We start from the raw sequence: 22602 nt of genomic DNA, 5'->3' as shown, positions 1-22602 counted from the left end.
CAATTTTGCTATAAATTGAGGTCAAAGTTGAAAAATTGCAGTCGTGTCGAACATTCTAATGTGATCCAGCGCCGCTCCACGAAGCAGACCGTGAATTTGGACGTTAATTCACAAATTAATACTAAATTGTTACAAATTGATAGTTTAAATGTTGTAAATTAACAGTTTAAGTGTTATAAACTAATAGCGCAAATGTTACAAACTGGTAATTTAATTCATAAAAGTTCATTTCTTCGATCTTCACGGTACGGTAGTTGAAACGGAAATGAACTCGCGCGCGTGTCGTGTGTTCCGTATATATTTGTTGGCATACACTTATCGATCAAACAGAAACGGTTTGCTGATATCATAAGAAGTGGTTTTTAAAAGTTATAAATTAATGTCTCAAATGTTTTAAATTAATAGTTCAAATGTTATAAATTAATGGTGAATTGTTACAAATTACTGCTTTAAATATTGTAGATTAATAGTTTAAATGTTGTAAATTCATAGTGTAAATGTTGTAAATTAATAGTTTAAATATTGTAAATGATTAGTTTAAATGTAAATTAATAACTCAAATATTACAAATTAAAAGTTTAGATGTTGTAAATTAATAACTTAAAAGTTGTAAATTAATAGTAAATTGATACGCAATGATGACACGTTTCGAGAATTCGTACCTCAAAAACGGTTATGCATGTTTGCCCGTCAAATTGATACGCGTTGTCGATACGATACGAGGGTACGCGATAAATGGATACATAGCTCTCGGACTCACGTACGACTACTACCGTGTAAGAATACAAAAGAACGCAGGTGTTTCGCTTAGTTGAAAAGTAGAGGGGTTACCGACGACGAATATACGTAGTACATATGTACGTTTCTTCCACTGACTTCGTTCATGTCATGTTTGATCTCTTGCTTGTAGTGGAAATAACGAAGATTAATTTTTCCCTCTATATTTTTGTGATATTTTCTTTGCGGTTTTTTAATGTGGGCAACATTATAGTTCGTATAAAGAGAATTAAAAACAGTGAGAAAGTGCGCGATTAAAATTTAGTGAAGAAGAAGTGAAAATGATCAATCATTGCGTTAAAACCGATGGTATTATATATTATTATTATTATTATTATTATTATTATTATTGTTATTATTGTTGTTGTTGTTGTTGTTGTTATTGTAGTAGTATAGTATAGTATAGTATTATAATTAAAAGAACATGGATGTAAAAACAGTGTAAAGAAGCTTAAGGAATCACGAATGAATTTCTCTTGAAAACTCGGGTGTAAATTAAAATGAAGCCTCGTCGGGCCTAGTTTTGGTTGAAACGACTGCAAGATATTGATACACGGAGAAGTTACATTTTTCATTGATGTGTAAGTCACCATTTGTAAAATTTATATACGCTAATTTAGGTACGGATGTGGAATGTTTTTTTATCCTTCAAACGAAATTTGCACGGTTTGTCCTATTTTAACTTCAAAATATTATTGCTTACGTTGTGTATACATATTAGTTTTTTCTTTAAATGAAAAACATGATCTTTTATGAATATCATACATATATATACGTACGTATGTATGTATATAATTGAATCGAATAAATTTGAAATTGAGAATTTTTATTGTTAAGAAGTTACGTTTATGCAAAAACTAAAAGGAAACAAAAAAGGAAACATATTAAACATAGAAAATATTAAAGTATATCTTATGAATTGCATTAGATAATATGCTAATGTATTGTGATACAATTATGATAAGCAAGAAAATTGGAATTTATCATGGACCTACCTAAATGTATCTTTTTTGTCATTTCTTTTTTAAATATAAACTTTGTAGTTTCTCCATGTAAATACATTTTTAATCTTTCATTAGGACAGGGCATAATGTTTTATGAAATTAATAATCAGGAACTCAGAATCTAGTAATCGTTTAATTATTTGGTCTCGAATGTCTACTAATGTCGTGTTTGAGTGTACATTCGTCAAAATGTTACAAATATTAATGCCCATTTTAGACACTATTTATAACTACTGTACACTTTTTTCACAATAACATCACTGTGCAACAAGACTGTATTGAAAGGGCGACTACTTTAAAAATATCGCGTATGTGATAAATCATGTACGTATCGAATTTTTATATCGTATTCGTCTCGTTCATTTACGCGAAAAAACATTTCGAGCAATTATTGCTGATACAATGGTACAGGGTGACAGAATAAAGGTTTGTAACTTTTAGATTAGATAGCACTCGCCGAATGATGCCAAAAGATCCTAACAAAGATAGATGGAAAAAATTAATATTTTCAAACATATAAACAATTTTTTCCTTTGGTTAAAGCGACTGGTTGTTTCGCTTCGTGACATATCGTGCCATATGGAAACAACGGATTATCTTATCCATTCTTGTTAAAAAATTATCTGACAAAATTCCAGAGAGATCAGGTTGTCGAAAGAACTTTCGACTAAATTTATAATTTGATAAAATAATCTGAAGATGTACTTGACTTTAAACTTGTACAAGCGGTAACAGTTTAAGAAAGCATTTATAGTTAGTTTACTGTAGTAGCTACTTCAGTATTTGATACAGAAGTTAATAGTTTTTCATCAAATTACCAATAAGGTTTTAGCAACTAAGTACACTTTAAGTTTTACAACTACAAGTTTTATATATTCAACCATAGAAACGAAACACTTCGTACTCGTACGGTATCGTAAAACATGTTAAACGTTGGCAAAAAACGTCGTCTTGTATGATTCTCGTTATATCTTTATATACGTTATGTAATATCGTTTGAATGTTTGCTGTTCTATCCCATTATTCGAGGGTTAGCGCGATTCATCGAATTTCACGATTGTTCGTTTAGGAATAGTTCAGGAATAATAGAAAGTTTTACGCGTCACGCATGCCAAAATGTTATTAGCTCCGTTTAATCAAATCGCGAATTCGATTAATAAACAGTTTATAAGACACGAAATTTTATGTAGATTGTTTATAATTTGCAAAATTTAACAAAAGAAAAATTAACAAGCACAAAAGATTTGCATAATTTGATTAATTTTCAGTTTGATAGTTTAAGTACTTTGATCTTAGTTTGACTCTTGCACGATAATTTATTAACTAATAATGTTAGTGAATCGATAAACTACAAATTATAGATTATAAATATCAATTTTATTTTACTTTGCTTTTTTTGTCAAGAAGGATAATCAGGTGGCTTGTAACTTGTAAAATTTCATTTCGTTGAAATACTTTCCCTCTTCTATTGTATATAAAATTCCAACATATAATAATGCAATTTGCAGTTTTCTTCGAAGACCGTATGTCACGTGAAATAACCAGGACATGCTTGAAGGAAGCTCGAGTTCAAGGTTTCGGCAACGGTAACGATATCGATACGAAGAAAGAAGAGAAAGTTTCGTTCGTTGAAATAAATCTCTCGAGCTACTATAAACCTTGAAACCTTAAAAGGAAAGCATTGAAAAAATAGCACGAAATTTTTAGCAAATCATTTGATTCTCTTGCGTTGCACCATGAGAATCGAAACTAAGTATCCACCGTTGATCTTAATACTATTGCCAGCAGTCGCGAGTTCTTTCGTGGACTTGTTGCGAAACATGCTTCAATCAGGAAGGGTAAGTTCTTTGGCTAAGGCCCACTAAAACACTTGAATAATCCTCCACCTACAAAATTAATTTTCTAAATTAATTTTAACTACAAAATTTTAGAAATATCGTGTCTTTACGGTTTTTTTGTTATTAATAAACATCAGTTACGCTCTCACTTTATAAATAATGGGACATCTGGGTTCTCTTGCGCTTTGTCAGCTGTTCATGATAATAGTATATTAATAACGAATGACAAGTTATAGGTTATAAATTTTAATTGCTCAATTTTTGGACTTGATATCGAATAGAACAATCAGCTGGTAATTTATAAAATTGATTCGTACAACTTGTCTATTTCATTCTCAAATTTGTTACTGTTATGTAAAAGAATTAATTGGCACTGGGAATTGACTGAAAGACGTTGATCAATTAATATTTAGGTAGCAATATGCAATGATTGGACTTTGAATGCCTAACGCCACAGGTGGTAGTCATATTTCCGATAGGAACATTTTTTTGGATATTACATGCATTCGGTACATTTATACGCTTCTAAATAGTCTTCAAATTTCCAATAAATGCATAAAAATGCAGACATTTACAGACTGCACATAATTTTAAAAAATATACATATGCATTTTTTCTTTTTTCTTCCCTTTTTTTTTTGTCTATACAAATATTGTAGATTATAGATACTTGTAAAGCTGAAATAGATTTCGAATTGTAGCAGTATAATGAAATAAATATATATGATAATTAGATTGAACCAATACAATCTTTTGACCAATACAATATTTATTTTCACAAACCAAAATTATAATTAATTACAATTATTTACTTCCGCAAATTATTTTTCTCCTCGCAATCGCTTTCAGCAGCTACTATACTAACAATAAGGCCACGTTCATTCGTCTAATCCATTGATCGATCAATGTTCGGTTAATACAAAAAGTATTATTTATTCTACAAAATATCGGTTGATTTAACTGAATAATATCAACTTGACTATCAATCATGTTACTGCTGAATTTTGATCGACTTCATTGTTTCCGCGCCAGAATGTTGCACGTTAACGCGACATTGCGACCTATGTACATGTTACGTTAAACCGGAAGAACGACTAGACAACCAAGGAAACGAAAGAGTGCTTTGCATGCCGAGTAATTTAGTGAAAGGCCAGTACTTTTCTTTGAAAGAACAAACTAGACCGGATTCCCCGTGTTTGTTCGGTCTCATGTTCAGTCAGTCCATTTTCATGCACGGGCACGGTTGTTCGTAAATTATTTGCGACCTGTATTTAAGCCACGATGCGATAGAATGCAAATGAAGGAAAGCAACTGCCGCGACGTGCATTGTATTTTATATGTGCTAAACCCGTTGCCACTAAAATGACGGTTGGTATAGGATAAAATTCTATCGAAACTGATGGTGCCATGTATACATCGAACATGATACCGCGAATGCTCGCAAAATGATACGCAACGGAACTTTTATGCCTCGCTGAAGAACTCGCGCTAGAATAAGAACGAAAATAAAGAATTCGCTAACCGTAAGTAGTAATGTGACAAACGCGCGCACGTAAATTTCTTCTTTGCTATTAATTGAAAATTTTCTATCTTCTATAAGATGCTCGTTGAAAATAAATTATCGGTATACGTATACGGTAGAGTCATTCGAGAAGTTGTTAAATTACATCAGAAACATTTAGGTAATTACATATTTGAAATGATATAGAATGAAAATCACAAAGGAAACGTGATAAGTACAGTTTTCTTTTATTTTTGCATTTTAAAATGTGTTTTTAAAATTAAACGCGAGAATTTGAATACGACGTAGGTGGAAACGAAAACAAGCTTGTCAGATCGAAGGATGTAAGTTTTCTAACAATAACTATGATGACTTGACCAAGTTTTATGAACGTTCAAAATATAATTATTAACACAAGCAATATTTTAAAGAGGATAAAACTGCCAAACCAAGTACATATCGAATATATCGAACCCTTGAGAACAGTTGTTTTTCCTGTCAAAAAAATGAGAAATATGATTTATTATGTTTCTCATCTATAATCTTCAAATAGTCACTTTTATCACTAGCAACAGAGTCATTATCTTTCCTTGGTTGTTCATTATTTTCTATTCGTCTTCTATTCATTCTATAGATTCTATCTGTTATATTCTCGGTCGGATTTTAATTAGTTTTATAGATTATAAAGCGTAAAGTAATTCGAGGAGATTTTCGTTTTTATTCTTTAAAAATAAAATAAGATGCATGTTATGTTCCGTTATACTGCTATACGTATCTCTCGCGTTATCGTTATAGAGAAACCTAATATGTAACGTAATATGTATACCCAATATGTAACAAGTAACTAACTCTAACTTTATTTAATTAGTTACAATTTAATTCACAATTACTACTCGGCACGAGCAAATTCACATGTTGAATCGATCATTAAACCATATGAATTTCTGGCTCTGCCCAGGTCTAATAATGAATTGTAATTAATTGCAATTAATTATATAAAATTTTATAGTGAAAGAAAACTTATAAGTTTAACAGAGAAAAATGTTATATATATTTATATGTATAAATAGTTGTTCGGTTTCGGGTGTCAGGAAATACAGCAAAAAAAAAAAAAAAAAAAGAAAAAAGACAGGCCAAAATACCCCTGCATGCGAGCAGACCTTCTATCCGACGAACGAAAGTAAGACAGCTTAAGCAACGGAGTGCACAGGGATCGTCAAATCGAACGATACAATATGGACAGTTCGTGTAAGGAGGTTTGCTCGCACACTCAAGATATTTCGGCTAATGTTTAATTATCAATAACTACAAAAACAAAGCCGAGGATGTAATTTTTTTTTTATTCTTGACATTCGGTTTATTTCGACTGCAAGAATCACTCCTTAAATTTCCTGACACCTGTCACCGAATATCCTGTATAACGAATGTATATTATACATACGTGTATGTGTAATGCATAAGTATAAACACATTTTATTAAAAGTAATTACATTCAAATAATAAAAAAAAAAGTACAGATAGATGTTCTGGACATAGAATAAATAATTAAATATAAAAAAGATTATCTTCTTAGGACGATGTCGAAAAAAATGGAATTGTGTATCCTGTGATATATGGTGGCATAAGAAGTCAACCTCGTGTTCCTGATCATGTGCCATTTCCGTGTAATGTACAATTTGGAAGGTATGTTCGATCAACACCTTTTTAATTAAGATCCTTCACCGAAGCATGCCTTATCATAGTACAGCATAACGCACTATATAGTATGATATAATATAATGTTAACGTGGCACCTTATCGCATCAGTCCTATTACAATTATTATGGGTCGCTTATTTATATGTATGTATAATGTATAACCACGTACATATGTATGTGTAATATACGTCATTAATTAGAGAAAGAAGAGAAACAAAAAATATTAAAAGCAAAAGTATATAAAAGCAATTAAGGTTTACTAGTATATTTCTTAAGTCTCGTTACTTACTATCTTATCAAGTATTGTAATAGTAAGTAATTTCAAGAATTAATTAATCAATGGAAATCAATGATATACGAGTTTGTATTTTGTTTAAATTACAACGATCTTTAAATATAGTTATTATTTTGAAATTTTTAGATTTTTACCTTTATTTATTCGCTTATTTATTTAACAATCTATTTATCTCCTATAATTTTCAAAACAGGAAGCCAAAACTTTGAAAAATTTGCTACGAAAATTTGTTTCGTTAGTAAAAAATAGTTTTTAATAGATAAATTTCGATAAATCTTTAGTAAAACACACCAAATAATGTTACAATAAATGAACTCCAATGAGTTCGTAATACAGAAATATTCTCTTAATCCTCAACAGCTTAGGTATCAATCTGGTTTATCATTGTTTAATAACATCGGTACATAGTTCTTGCTCCGAAGTAAACAACTAGTTCCTGACTCGAAATAAGCAACTATCTGTTTCCTCTTCTTTATTTGAAGTCGTCGAGAGAAAGTGAGATATCCGAGAACGAGTAAGAGGTCCGTAAAAGCGAGGGACCACAAATTTTTACGATCGAGTAAACAGAAACGTCGTTTAAAATAGAAGACTGCCCGGCCGATCACTTTATGATTTGCCGCTATCTCGACACTCTGGAGACTTCGTTTCTCTTTCCCTCTTTCGAGAGCAAAGTCAACCTGAATAGTATGCCTGCCTGACTCGTAATAAACAGCTGGTCAATGACGAGCGTGTTACTTATTTCGAGGCAAGACTATAATATTTAAGTATACAAGATATTTTATTGCAACTTACAAATGCACATAGTACATAGTATGTATAGTAATCGTTATGCGTAATAATAGTATCAATAATTTTCAATTATCCTTCCTACTCCCTATTCTTTTACCTTAGATCATTATCAACGCCTGACAATGTGCATCGTTTACGGCCTGGTGATATAGATGTAGTCGGTGGACTGGGCGATTCGTTGGTCGCAGGAAGCGGAGCTCTAGAAGAGTTTGCAGTAGGAACATTTATAGAAGCACGTGGAGTTAGCTGGTGTGTGGGTGGTCAAGGTGATTGGAGACGATTCTTAACCGTTCCTAATTTACTAAAGGTATTAAACGCATTAAATTTACGTTCTCCTTGAATCCAATTTAGCAAATAGAAGGGAAACGCAATGTACGCATGTTCTTCACAATGCATGCTCATGTATTGTTATTGTTGTACAGTAGACATTTATTCTGATTTAAAGATAATGAAACTCTGATATAATTATTGGTATAGATATTATTTCGTATACTCTAGGAATATATTTATGTTACGACCTTTGATTGCTTTTATAAACTCACTTTTCACGAAAAATTTTCTTTTTAGTGCGTATGAATTTAATAAAAATACCTATGATTCTCTGTATCCTTACTACACTGTAGTTTTATCGTAATTTCAATGAATAGTACGGTAGTATTAATAAATATCATTAACAGATGGTTAGAATTTATATTAGAAATTAAATATCTAATGTATGCACCGATCGTCGGCACATTGCGGTGCATGGCGTTGCCCGACGCTTGATCGCGCCCTATTTATACGTCAACGATTTACGAATCTTCGGGAATTTTCTGGATTCTGGATTATTCCAAAGTATTCCAAATACTAATAATTCCAGGCTCTGGCGCAACACCGCACCGCGAAGACGGTCCGCTCGCTTTGCGTCGCGATCCTCTTCTCATTGTCGATATCGTGGCGGGTCGACTAATGTGTCGAGAAACTGCTATTTTCAAAAATTCCTTACAAAATCGAACATTATTATGTACTGTATCATTGCATATAATTGTTCTGTATTATTGTATTAGGTGTTCAATCCCAATTTAATAGGATATTCAACGGGCACAGGTGAATTTATCTCAACAAAGGCTAAACTAAATATAGCCTTTCCTGTCGCTGCTACGGAAGATGCGCTACAACAAGCTCGGATTCTTGTTCAGAGGATCAAAAGGGATCGAAGAATAAACATAAAGAAGCAGTGGAAGGTATGTGAAATATTACATAATATTCACATGACAGGTAGTAATAAAAGAACCTAGCCCAAAGCTCTTAATAATTTAATGAAACATGACGAAAAATTCCAAATGAACTATTTAAAAATTAATTATTTTTGCATTTCTGGTGTCAACTAAAAAAGAAAAAAAAAAGAAAAAAGACATACGTACATACTTTCAACATTTTATAGAAAATAAATATTAATCAATTGGGTGAGCTATTACTACATTTAAGATGCGAAATTTATAGTGCTATACTTGACAACTTGCATGAATCAATCGCATTCTTAAAAGGTTAACACATAACTTTGAATAGACGAAAGTGTATGAGATATTTTGCAGTGTTTACTACAATGATAAGTAAGAAATATATGTATGCAGAACGAAATACGTTATTGATACGAATACGTTTACTTGATACGTTTGCTTTAAAAATAACAAGTTTGAATATTTCTGTGTTATAGCTGATTACAATATTCTTCGGCGCAAACGATATTTGCTCCGCGGAATGTTTCAATCGTGTGCAATTTTCGCCTCTTCGCTACGCTCTTCATCTGCGAAGGACGTTGGACTTCTTGAAAATTGTTCTACCTCGTACATTAGTCAATCTTGTGCCAGTCATAGGTAATGTTTACGATAATTCTGAAAAAGAATGGTTTGAACGTTTCAAATGGAATCTTCGTCTAATATTGCAACCTAAAACAGGTGCAACTTAAAATTTAAAAAATTAAAGAGAGAAACTCGGCCAATTTATTGCAAGGATCAGGATACAACATAACTATAAAAATGGTGAATATATAAGTAGGGAGTGTCATAAAATCACATTAATTTAATTCAAAATTATAATTTAAAATAAATATTCTATAGTTCTAGTTCTACGTTTATAATAATAGTCTAAAGTATAAGAAAATTTTTAAATTCTATATTATAAAAAAATGATAGAAATAGAGCTTTTATAATACGTACAATTGCTTAAACTTACGAGCGCTAAAAAAGTATTGTTCAAACCACGTAGAGTCGCTTGAATTCGTAAAATTTGGAAAAGGAAAAAGCGATTTGAATTTCCCATACTGTTTTGATTGTTTGAGAACAATCTTCAAAAAAGTGAAGTTCGAGAATGTGATTTCAACATTCAGCCTTGAAAATGAAATAAACTGTGCGATCTCTTTGTTTTCATAAAGTTACATCAGTTCAAATACATATCGACAATTCTTTTTACCAAAATTCAGTGATTCTTTAATTTTATGACGTAGTGCATAATAGAACGTGTGAAGTGAATCGGATAATATTTGTGCAAATGAAACATTAATGAAGGAAAGATGAGTTTCATCGAAACATCCATACACGGTTCAAGGTGGATTTATGTATATGTATATTATTTGTTCCGATACGAGACACAACACGGCACGATTACAGCAAGGAATAAGCAGTAAGACACAGCAAGAGGCGACACTCCGAGCGGTACCTTTGATGCTATTCGACGATGCCTTGTCCCTTTAGTAAATTGGTTGTGGCTATACGTTCAGCTAAGCGGGATTTTGCTGCAAGTTACCTATCATTATCGAAGTTTGCCATATGGACAATTAAATTATATGTCTATCTAGAAGTGGTTTCGCTATCAAGACCTCTTGCTGTTCCCTACTTCTTGCTTTTATAGCTTGTACATACGTAAATATGTGCTGTACAATCTTCACACGGCAAGTATGTAACCAACGTCACCAGATACATCTTTATCAACATTTGCGGATGATATTGCTACAAATAACTAAAAATGAAAACGAAAAAATGCTTTACAACGAACATTACGGATACTTCAAATTTCGTTTAAAAAGTGTAATATTGAAATCAAGGAAAACAAATAAATCCAAACACATCACATTTGCATTGAAGAAATAATCAACTCCTGCTATATTGCCAAACGATAAAATTATATCACAAACGAACATGGTAAAGTACTTGGATATATATTCAAGTAGACGGCTAACTTGTCGAAAATTCTCGAAAATCGAAATCATTTCAATTTAGCATTGCCACATACTCCGCCGAGAAATAAAAACAGCGAGTAGAAGAAAGCCATCCATACAATCTAGCAGTTGGATTATGCAATACATCTATTTTAAGAAGACTGCACACAAAGAACCTGAACCATCTAAATATGCACTGGTAATCGTTAATCAGACATGTGTATACTATCAACAGTTACTTGCTTGTAAACTGAAGATTTGAAGGTATATACCATTATTTCCAACACGATAAATAAAATCACCGGACATTTTCTTCTTTTTTTTTTTTTGCAAGAAAATTGTAAACTGTAACTAAGAGAATAAGCAAAATTGCAAAGGTATGCCTAACAGGGTCATAAAAATACTCGAACGCTTAAAGATCGAGCGGGTAAACGGCAAGTTTTTGTACAGGGTCTGTAAACATTGATAGTCATCGGTCGGTTCATGTAGAAACATCGTGTAAATGTAATGAACTTTGTGCTACGCTTAGAATAATATAGTAGTCTATATGGTGACAATAAGTTTGCAAATACACTCACTGTGTACTGCATGTATAAAATTCTTAAATTGCTGGGTATATTGAATTTGAAGTTCCGTTATAAATGATGAACATGTTTCCCTGCCATTAACCCACGCCCTGATCCGACAACTTTTCTTTCTGCATTGCTTTTCTATCTCTTTTTTTTATATAATTTGAGCAATAATCAGTGCGCTTATTTGTTCTTTGTGCATTCATGATTACGTCTTATCTTATCCTCGTTCTAAAGTGGACTATAAACAGTCAGCGTATGACTTGCGTAGACAAATCTCAAATGGTCACTTAACGTTAGCTTAACTTAGCACAACATATCTTGGCTTGATGTATATTGAAGATGGCTGTTCATATTGTATACTAATTATTTATCAAGTACATATATACATACAGCAAATATCTCGCAACTTCTCGTATTTCATCACGGTATCATTAAAATTTTAATATGTTTTATATAACACACATGATGTACGTATAAAAATTTCTACAGTAAGTATTCAAATATTTCCGTGAGCCACCAGGTATATGTATGTTAGATCTTTTTATACTGGATAAATGTCATGCGGTCCCCCTCAGTCCGCTAAGTCTAAGAAAGAGCATCAGTCCGTTCCTCCTCTAGACAAAATCTCTATTCTTTGGCAATGCGACGTCGGATCGCTTGCCATCCGCAAACTCATCACATGCATCCTCTAAACAGTCATATTCATATCGACACTTCGTTGTTTGGCGACATCGAGCAGCCAGTTATCCATTTTCTGAACATTCACTCAAGATTCATTCTGCCAAGATCCTTACTCAGGCCCAGTCATAAATATCTGCCGTAATATCGTTAAGAAAATGCGTTGTCGCTAACATGTATGTACATATCTCGTATAGATATCGTTTTAAATATTTCACTAATTAAAATATTTTAACTTATAGATGTTACAGTTTCTATTAGGTTACCACAAAGTACCATGTGCCATATATTACATCCACTTTACTGTGCTTGCATGCACAGAGGTAATCGACCGGACATTGCGGCTTCGAAAATGTCGCATCTTTATCAGCAAGCCGTCGAAGCTTTAATATATTCAGGAAGGTACGTTTGTAATTGAGCAATCAGTAAATATTTAACTAACTTATATAATTTAACTAATATATAACTGCTTATAATTATAGAATTAATAGAAAACTTGCATAGCATATGAAATTTTGTTTAAGAATATTTGAATTATTATTCATTTACCTTATAATGAAAGATGGATTGGTCGGAGAGGAGAGATTGTTTGGCCCGTGAGTTCGCTAGATCTTAAATCAAACTTAGACTTAAGTTAGACTTTTAAATCTGTGAGGAACAGTGAAAGCGATTGTGTATCGTACGAGAGTCAACTTGCGGCAAGAACTAGTAGAAAGGATTAACGGTACATTGATTGAATTACAGCAAGATAAACATAAAATTCGGAAAGTGATAAACTCAATCTCCCTACGAGATATCAAGATTGTATTCGAAAATGAGAACAGTATCTTGAAATGAAAACACAAATTAACGTTTACGTCTAATATAATAAAGCGCGGTAGTAAAGCGTTTACGTTTAATAAAACAGAAACAACTTGACGCTGTGCTGCCCAGATGGATTTATTATTATGCGCAAAGCCGATTTTAAGCCCATTTCAAACCTAGCAAACTTCGCAAATAGCGGGCCATGTTCGCTATTCAACTATTTCTTCGGATTTTGCTGGACAGCGCAACGGCAATGTAGAGATAGTGCAGCGACAGCGTAGCGATGTGGCGTGTAATGCTGACATTGCCCGGGCAAAATCGACTTTGTTTGTATACACATACTTTACGAACTTTATCCGTAACACGCATAACTCCAGTATAAAATTTAGCGAAGACAATTATTTATAATATTATTCAAATAATTTTAGAATTAATGTTTGAATAAAGTATTCGAATGAATATATAATAAACAAATGATAATGAATTACTCGAATAAATAAGAAGAATAATTTTCATCGAATAACGAATAATTAAATTATACGGCTGACAGAATATTCGAGCTTACGAATTTATTCGGATAATTATCTCAGATAAATATTTATTGGAAACAATTCGAATAATGCCCAACCTTTTTTATTTTAGATACGACACGTCTCCGAATTTTACGGTGGTATTGCAACCGTTCATTAAATTATTTAATGCTCCGAACGCAAACCCAAAGGGAGCACCACCGATTGACCCTAGTCTGGTGACGTACGATTGCTTTCACTTCAGCCAAAAGGGACATGCATTAGGTAGGAATATATTTATAAATAACAAATAATACAATTACGAACATTTATAATGAAATAAAATTTCTATTTTAATAGACTCACGGTAAGTTGTTCAATGTTTCCGGCCATAATCTAGTTTTGTAATACAATGTCAGATAACGAGATTTCGAAAGTAATATCCTACTTCGTAAATACGTTACAATATCGCTCAAAAGTTTCTTCATAAGAACTTCATAAGAAAGAGAAACTTGTACCTAAGGGTTATTCATCAAAAATATATATCATAATAATCATTGATTCACAATTATTTGAAACTTTTTTTATGATTTCATTCTTATTACAATCTATTAAAATCGGGCAATCAACAAAATATACTTAATATGTCTCTCTTCTATATCTATTATAAATTCTATAAATATTTAATTCTATTCTATACTAAGTGAATAGCGCCATTTGGTATAGGTTTTGTATTATTTGTAACTGGAATTTATTTTCATTTACAAATATCTGATTAAAGATTTGCAAAAATTCAATATCATAAATGAATTTAATTATGGGTTATGTAGTGGCAATAAACGCTCGTACATTGTAACCATTCAACGTTTAACTATCTGTATCTCAATTTTATGCCGAGAAAGTAATTGAATAAATTACATCTTGGAAGCCTACACGGCGATTGTGTTTTCTGTGCACTCTACGTCATTCATCCTAAACGAAAGTACAAATCGGTTAACGACGACTATACCAAAGTCAAGTACTAGTTAGTCTTTTTATAAGATAAGTTAATCAGAAGTCATGGATTGTCTGACAACGAGGCAGCGCATCTGGTATCTGTTTCTTGCTTGCTATACATGTATATGTAACATGGTTTGGTTTTAGGGGCAAATTTACTGTGGAACAATATGCTGGAACCAGTCGGGAATAAAACCGAGCAAGGGCTACCAGAAATATTTGAAAGGCTTTTGTGTCCGAACGAGAGAGCGCCGTACATTTTCACGAATGTAAATTCGAGATATTTTCGAATGACAGGACGCCAGGATGGGACCATACCTAGATAACAAACGGAGTAGCACTGACAGCGACGTTTTCCCTTGTGATAATTACTGATACGTATCTCAATGAAAAATCCACCGCGTCGACGGAAGAATTTCACGTTTACATACACGCAGATATTCGTAAATAGAGGTGCAAAGTGAAAAAAATGAAAAGCATGATACTTTAACACCCTGATTATTACCCAAACTAATTAATTATAATACAAACGGATAATCCATTTGGACAGCTAAAGAGTGAAATTACGAGATAATTTATATTTATACAAGTTATGTTTTTTACTTTCATTTACAATGACAGATAAAGAAAAGTTTAAAAAATAGACGGAACGAAAAAAGATCACTGTAAATTTACAAAATGGAACGATGTTGAATCACAATGAATAATGTAATTAACTGCATTGAAAATAAATTTGAAATGTTACGATTATGACAAAAACGTTAACTTGGACAATATTGTTTGATATCGAATTACTTTAACATATAAGAAACATGCAAGAAAATTACACCAAATTTACAAAATCTTCTAATTTATTTATAATGCCAGAAAAGGATTGTAGATCTGCGAGATACTGATACGTATAATGTTAAATCTAACTTCTCTACGATTTCCACTTTTGTATACTTTTGTGAAATTGTATTCTATATTTCTATAATTCTTTTTAATATGTGCAATAAATGGTATCGTTTATTGAAATATATATTTAAGTAATACAAAGCAAGTTAAACGTAATTTAAAATATATATTAAATAATAAAAGAAATAATCAAAAATGGCTAGTCATACTGTATATTAATTCTCTACTAAATACATGTATATGTTTACAGTAAATATCACGCATCTTTTATATGCATTTTGATGTTGAATATTGTTCATAAATACCAATATAAATCTGTCAAACCGTGTCTCATTGTGGCACAAATAACATTTCAAGATATTGTATCCAACGCATATAGTATATACAAAAGTTTTCTATATGTTACTACATAGTAGAGTACATATAACTACATAGTAACTATATAGTATGTTATTAGTGTATGTGCGCGATATGCGTTAATTACTCAAAATTAAGATATTTTTGTGCGTCATACACGATATTAATCGTATACACACTAGTACGGAGTTGACATCTCCGTTAAGCTGCGTCGCCATTGCGTCGGCATTTGCCAGGCGACAATACCACCTTGGTTGCCATTCTTGCTTGGCGGTGCCAAACAAATGTGACAGTATAACGATGCGGTGTGTGTCGATTTTGGCCACGATGACCTCAAAAGCCGACCAACATGCCAATACATAATTTGCTGCAATTTTTTGGAACAAATCTCTACCGAGCCAGAGACAGTGTACAATCTCGCTGTGATAATCGTCACATTTATTTTTCATACATTCTGGACATTGATATTGATTGATACATCTAACGAAATCGGAGAGGAAGTAGATTTTCTACAACTTCACCTTCTCTTCCCGTACAACAGTATTCTAAGGGCACAACGTTCCTTTGATACAACATGATATTTTCAACTAAATTTTTGTGTTATAAAGGGGTTACCTGTGAACATATTGATGAGAGAGAGAGAGAGAGAGAGAGAGAGAGAGAATCGCACAGATAACTGAAACAGATTTCTATTTTTTGTGCAATTATTTAATTTTTAGCTACGTTTGTAAAGTAGTTCGTGATGAAAGATACTTTCCCATGCGAAAATAATAATTTATCAGTTTCAAATCAAAATTCGAATATCCTATAATACTTATAATAGGATATAATATGTAAATTTAAAACTATATATGAGTAAAAGTAATTCTCTGAAATATTGTTGAACAGTATGGGAAAAGAATCATCAATCTTGTTTTTAAAATTATTATCTGTTATTCCCAATACATAGCCTTCAGACAAAGCCCATGAAAATAAAAAATCACTAACCTTCGATTGAACGTACTTCTTTTCACTAAATACATGGTAAGTTTATTCGTCAATTATTCGGAATCAGCTGCACCTCACCGATTGTTGATGATCTTGAAATATATTGTGAAGGTCGTCCATTCTGGACAACTTTTCCCTATGCATGTTACCGCCATTCAATCCGTCTGAGTTTCCGAGATATCTGCAAAAACTTAAACAAGACCTATTTATACATATAGAGGAAGAATTAATATTACAGCAGTATTAAAGTATGATATAGCGACAGATGTATCACAGTCTAGTATGAGATGATCCGTGATCATTTTTAAACGATAAGCGATTTAGTTTTATTTTCTTTAAATTACATTGCGCTCCCATTTCACAATACACGGATATTTATACAAGTGTCAAACGAAATCGCTACTTTTTAAATAACGTTACCTAACATGAGATAATTATACAGCCTATGATGCTATTTTCTTAAAGTCGACCGTTTTAAATTTCTCGAAATTTCTATATATTTAAATAATTATAATTTTATACATTTTTGCGTATTGGAATTTCCCAGAAATGTTTCCAATAGACACTCGCAATCTAATTATCTCGTACAAAACTATTTTTTTCTCCTCTTTTTCCTTCTAGTGGAAATTGCGATATGTATTTAAACTTAATAAGTCGTGATTATAATGTCCGGTTAAAAGATATCCAGAACGTTCTCGTAGCAAGATTGATCGAACTGCCTTCGTACACGCTATAATGTGCCGGGAAAGTGAACTTTTACACACGTGTGTTGGATCGATACCATGTTTTATCAAAAAATTTCCTTCGTACGTACCATGAAATTTTGTTCTTCAATATTTCGTAACACCTTCTTAGGTAGGACCGATACAATTTTCTTAATATTTAAGCAAAATTTTCTGTTTATTTAAGAATGATTTCTATCTCTATGTCCAACGGTAGATGGTATAATATATAGAGACTGCTACGTATGAATATGTATTATGCGTGCATAAATGTAATAAGAATTTTAGATTACATATTTCGCTGCATTTTCTGCCAATGTACCATGAATTTATTCCGAATCAAAATTTAATACAACGAAATTAAAATTTCTAATTTAATAGCTACCTTATAATTAGATTGGAATTAGATTGGTTTGTGAATTTGTAGAAAATTCAAAGTTGCAAAAATGTACATAATGTGCAAAAACATGTATATAAATGAATTTACTCTTATACTGTAATACTTACGATTAGCAGTGAATTTCTGTTTAAAATTCATTTCTCTAATTAAGCCTCTAAAAATGTGTAATTGCATAAATATGCACGATCTACTTATAATTATTCTTCCTTTCTCATTATCTTGTATTATCATCGTTGACAAAATGATTAACGATAGGGAAGGAGGTCAGTTTGGAGGCCTGGAGGAGAAATGTTTATTAAAATTTATTAAAAGATGTATTGATGATTAATAGATGACCGCAGAAATAATTGCTACCTGTATACCATAACAAAATCGCCATTTTCATCGTTATATTATCAAATCCCATTCACATATCACATTTAAATTAAAGAGAAACACAGTGATATTTATTCTACCATACACGCATATTTACAAAGTCGAGAAAGATAATATTTTACTTCGAAATAATATTTTATGTAGTAAGACTGATGTAAGTAACTGTAATCCATGATAATCTATGATAAAAACAACAAGAGAATTTACAACACTGCAGTTGACAATTATCTAATTATCATTCGAATAAAAATTGCTTGCTATTGCAAAAGCACACTTGTAGGTAACTATTGACAATAAATCTTATTGACCTCACTAACGTCTCTCAATCGTCTGGAACGGTTTGAATTCCAATTAAGCCAATAACGTAATATGTAAATATTTCAGCATTGAATTATTATTATTACGTACGTTTCCAGAGCACTAGCTTATAACTATAGCTGTTTAATTGACTCAACGTATACGCCTCTTCACATAAAATCATTTAACCGAGCATATTTGTTACATTCAGCTGAATTTTCCTTGGAAATTTACAATCAACGGTATAATTCAATATGATCAAAAGATGTATCTGACCATAAGATTTTTATTAATAATAAGTGACTATTAGACTACTTTTGACTATTACAGTTTTGACTATTACATTCACGCAATTTATATGTACATATACAATATGACGTAGACACACGCGCGCGCGTACATACCAAGTGACTCGCCTGATATTGAGATATTGGTTTACGTTACTATTATTACCCGCAGCGAAAAATGTTTCATATAGAAGCTGAATGAATTGAAGGCAGGCATATTGTGATGTTAGTTATTCTGTATGTGGGCGTTGGTTATGTGAAGATAAACCTTGCTCTTTTAATAGGAATCATGTATCTTTTAATACATTAATCGATACAGCGCGAGATTTTTTTTATAGAAAAGAAACTATTAGTTTAGTAGTGGCTATTTCAACTTTTATTGTACAAAATTTATCGTATGAATGACAAGGAAAAGGAATATGTACCAAATTGTTGCCTTACGTCTTTCCACTCATCACAGTGGAAACAGAAACAGTATGGGGGACCCTTTTAATCTGTCTTCCGTGTCAAAAATTAAAGGATTTCAAAATAAAGAGTTTGTTAAGTAACAGAATGTAGTTCTATGATATAAAGTTTGATGATTACAGTTTGATGAATACATAGATACATACATACCAATTTTATTATTGGATATTGTCTTATAAAAGTTAATTTATCCATAGTTTTCTATATAAATACCTATATAGTAAATAGTAAAATATATATTGATATATTTTTTAATATATAAATCAATATTATAGTCTGGTAATTTCATAAAAAGATAGTAACTCTTTGTTATTAATTCCTCTTTGATTCGTATACTTACCAAATTTGGTAAAATTTACTTACTGCTACTGCAAGTCAATCAAATCGTTCAGCTTATCAACGCCAGTGTATATGGGAATAGAGGACGATGATACATAGGTACATTTTCCATCTTTTATATGTTATAGGGTAGCAGTTTTGAAATTTCAATACGTTGTCAAGTAATTTTGTTACCAGAATACGTAAAAGAAAATATTAAAATATCGTTTATTTAAAAAAAATATATTTTTTTAATTTCTTTGTATAGCTACAAAGTGACATTACAATCAAGAAATTAACAAATATATATGTAGTTATCACGATTTTTCCTATGGTCTTCATACGTTTCGAATAGTATGTAATTTGCGAAAGTTTGAAGAAGAGAAAATGCTTTCTCAAATAGTTTAACTTGTAATATAGTAATGGGTAAAATATTACATTTATAGATGGAAAATGTTTCTTTAACTGTTTAACATACAATTATTGACTGTAGTATGAGTACATATATCGTGTGAAAAAAATTTATATTAAAATGTAGAAGAATGAGAGGGATGTTATCTTATGCAAAAGAATGAGAAAAGAGTTGAGGAAGGACGAAACAACTAATTTTTCGATAAATATCTTTTATTTGGTTCGAATATCATGCGAAACAAATAAATTAGAAGTAACATACTATCGTCGATTTACAGATTCATGTAACATGTACGTATCTTTCATGTACAGATCCAGCGACTAATACTGACTTTTGACTAGTAACATAAAACTAATGGCCAACTGAAAAGCGTTTGCAAATTTTAACGATTATGGCACATGGTGGTCTTAACAATGCTATAGACGTGTATATGTATAATTAAATTTCGTCTACAAAATAAATAATGTAATATGCAATAAATATAACGCTTGTATGCGTGCGTAATATGTATATCCAAGCTGAATTTACAGTTCGATATATGGTTGTTATATGTATTTCGATACGATATTCGGTAGTATTTGAATGGATTTGACAATATTCAGTGATCAACTCCATATATTTTGATCGTAGTGAATATTATTTAGATTTCTTCTAAACAAAAATGACGTTTATATCGCAGTTGTGATATTTACCGTACATTCGAGTAACCGTGACTCGTACGATATCCTTTGATCATCGATCCGAGCAAATAGCCACGATCGATCTTCACGACGCGACGGCGCGGCGCGGCGCGGCGCAACGCGGTGTAATAACACCTGGTCTCGCCGGTGGATATATGGCTTCTTATTTTCATCAAGTCGCGTCGCAAGTTCCCGCGTTGATTCAAAACGCGTCTCCTCCGCGGCGACGGGGTCGTAGCAAGTCGGCCTTTTATGCCGTGCAATAGTATTTTCCACGGCATACTTTGCTGATACTGCCAGCAAACTCGATCAAAATCTCTTGCACTGTTAATGACTTCTCTTATCGGCTTGCTTTCTCGCGAGGATACGCAAAGAGGATGAAACAAAAAGGCAAAAACGGAGAGAAAGAAGAGAATCACAGCATTTCACTGGTTATCTTCCTCGGTAGTTCACTTCCTGCCCCAGTGTAAAACCCCCCTGTGGCTATGCGTGCATCTGGTCAGGGAACTATTGCTACCCTTGGAACTGCCACTGTCGGAACTCGACACACTTTCCGATCTTCTGATGGATCTTTTCGTCGGATCGAGTATCTTGTCCAACATCTGTCGTATAGTACTGTGTTTGCGGTTAAACGGGTTGGTGTACATGTTTGATTTCTCTTTGGGCTTACTCTCAAACACGAAACGAATCTCTTCCGATACGCGTTCTTCTTTAATCGGTTTTGCCAAAAGAAAATGTTTTCTCGGTCGCGTGATTGACGCGCTGCGTATCACTTTTTAGAATTCGAATGTACGTTTCACAGTGAAAACTAGCTGAACGGCTGCACTGGACTGAAATTACTTTAACCTCGGTCGCTCCTCGAATGGTCGCCAAGCGTCACTCGCTGTATTTATGTAGCCACGACGCTCGGTAACCTTCGACCGAGCTCGGATGAGATCGGCTTGCCGCGCCGTTTCGCAATTATCTTTCGTTACGCGCAAACGACTGAAATGAAATGATGAAACGACAAACGGCCGATCTACAGGTGCATCAGATTCAGGAGATATGTGCACACATGCTATGACAAGTGGCAAGTGCAGTCGCCTCTGGTTCCGCCAGAGAAGATACACTGGTGAAAGTCAAGGGTAATAGGTTTTTGTCCACGTGCCGCAACATGCATATTCAATGCTTACTGTTTATGAGTGTCGCGCCGTTCACGTTTGACGCACACGCACCGGTAGAAAAGGGGAAAAAAGAAGGCAAGAAATACATTGTGTTTCTTTGTGATTAGCCATCTGGGTGGTTTTATGTTGATTCTCGCACGAAGAGCCAACGGATCTTGTAAAGACAGGAAAGAAGATGAAAAAGAGAAAAGAATTTTGTTTCGAAAAGATGACCTATGAATGCAATGTAGATATTCCGGATTCCTGAAATGTGATAAAGATTCTTAGAATTAGCGAATTTAGTATCCAATAGCGATTTTTAGTTTAGCCTATGTATTTACCGTTATGCATATATTCTACTGGTCAAAGTGAAGAACCTTATATGTAATAGTCAGGATTGATAAAAGAAGACGAAATAAAAACCTGTGTTATTATGAAACTATTTTAATCCTGCTGCTCCCTTTTGGTCATTTTCAATCCAATAGTACTTTTCTAACGCTAAAAATATTTCGAGTTTGAACGAAATGTTATTATAAAAAGAATCCTTGTGCGTTTCTCGTTTCAATTTTACATTTGCTAAAATGAGAACGAGATTGAAATATAAAAGT

The 22602-nt window shown here is 32.5% G+C and overlaps 1 protein-coding gene and 1 long non-coding RNA gene across 6 annotated transcripts; one reads left to right on the top strand and one right to left on the bottom strand.

Annotated features, from left to right (window-relative positions):
- Nucleotides 1–830: 830 nt before the first annotated feature.
- Nucleotides 831–15676, top strand: LOC100646587 (phospholipase B1, membrane-associated). Of its 3 annotated transcripts, XM_048406997.1 has the most exons (10): nucleotides 831–1086; nucleotides 1218–1358; nucleotides 3290–3619; nucleotides 6693–6802; nucleotides 8003–8207; nucleotides 8947–9123; nucleotides 9597–9756; nucleotides 12589–12748; nucleotides 13793–13944; nucleotides 14803–15676. In XM_048406997.1, exons 3-10 carry the CDS (start codon nucleotides 3518–3520, stop codon nucleotides 14979–14981), a joined length of 1245 nt encoding a protein of 414 aa, XP_048262954.1. In that variant the 5' UTR covers nucleotides 831–1086; nucleotides 1218–1358; nucleotides 3290–3517; the 3' UTR covers nucleotides 14982–15676. The 3 variants fall into 3 exon arrangements, with proteins under 3 accessions (XP_048262954.1, XP_048262955.1, XP_020719399.1); XM_048406998.1 differs by lacking the exon at nucleotides 1218–1358; XM_020863740.2 differs by lacking the exon at nucleotides 831–1086 and having other exon boundaries at nucleotides 1132–1358.
- Nucleotides 9641–22012, bottom strand: LOC125385360. Of its 3 annotated transcripts, XR_007224499.1 has the most exons (3): nucleotides 18126–21761; nucleotides 16897–17086; nucleotides 9641–9774 (listed from the first exon to the last, which is right to left on the bottom strand). It is a non-coding gene; the product is annotated as an uncharacterized LOC125385360 (long non-coding RNA). The 3 variants fall into 3 exon arrangements; XR_007224501.1 differs by lacking the exon at nucleotides 9641–9774 and having other exon boundaries at nucleotides 15489–17098; nucleotides 18126–22012; XR_007224500.1 differs by lacking the exon at nucleotides 9641–9774 and having other exon boundaries at nucleotides 15489–17086; nucleotides 18126–22012.
- Between the last annotated feature and the right edge of the window lie 590 nt (nucleotides 22013–22602).

The sequence above is a fragment of the Bombus terrestris genome, chromosome 7 (assembly GCF_910591885.1).
Source record: "Bombus terrestris chromosome 7, iyBomTerr1.2, whole genome shotgun sequence".
Classification (NCBI taxonomy): Eukaryota; Metazoa; Arthropoda; class Insecta; order Hymenoptera; family Apidae; genus Bombus; species Bombus terrestris.
The sequence above is the reverse complement of the archived record's forward strand: the minus strand, read 5'-3'. Positions and strand labels throughout refer to the sequence as shown.

Coding starts and splice junctions, on each gene's coding strand:
- LOC100646587 (XM_048406998.1), top strand. CDS start 3,518: ATGAGAATCGAAACTAAGTATCCACCGTTGATCTTAATACTATTGCCA. Junction 3,620..6,692: donor ACATGCTTCAATCAGGAAGG/GTAAGTTCTTTG, acceptor TTATCTTCTTAG/GACGATGTCGAAAAAAATGG. Junction 12,749..13,792: donor GCTTTAATATATTCAGGAAG/GTACGTTTGTAA, acceptor TTTTTATTTTAG/ATACGACACGTCTCCGAATT.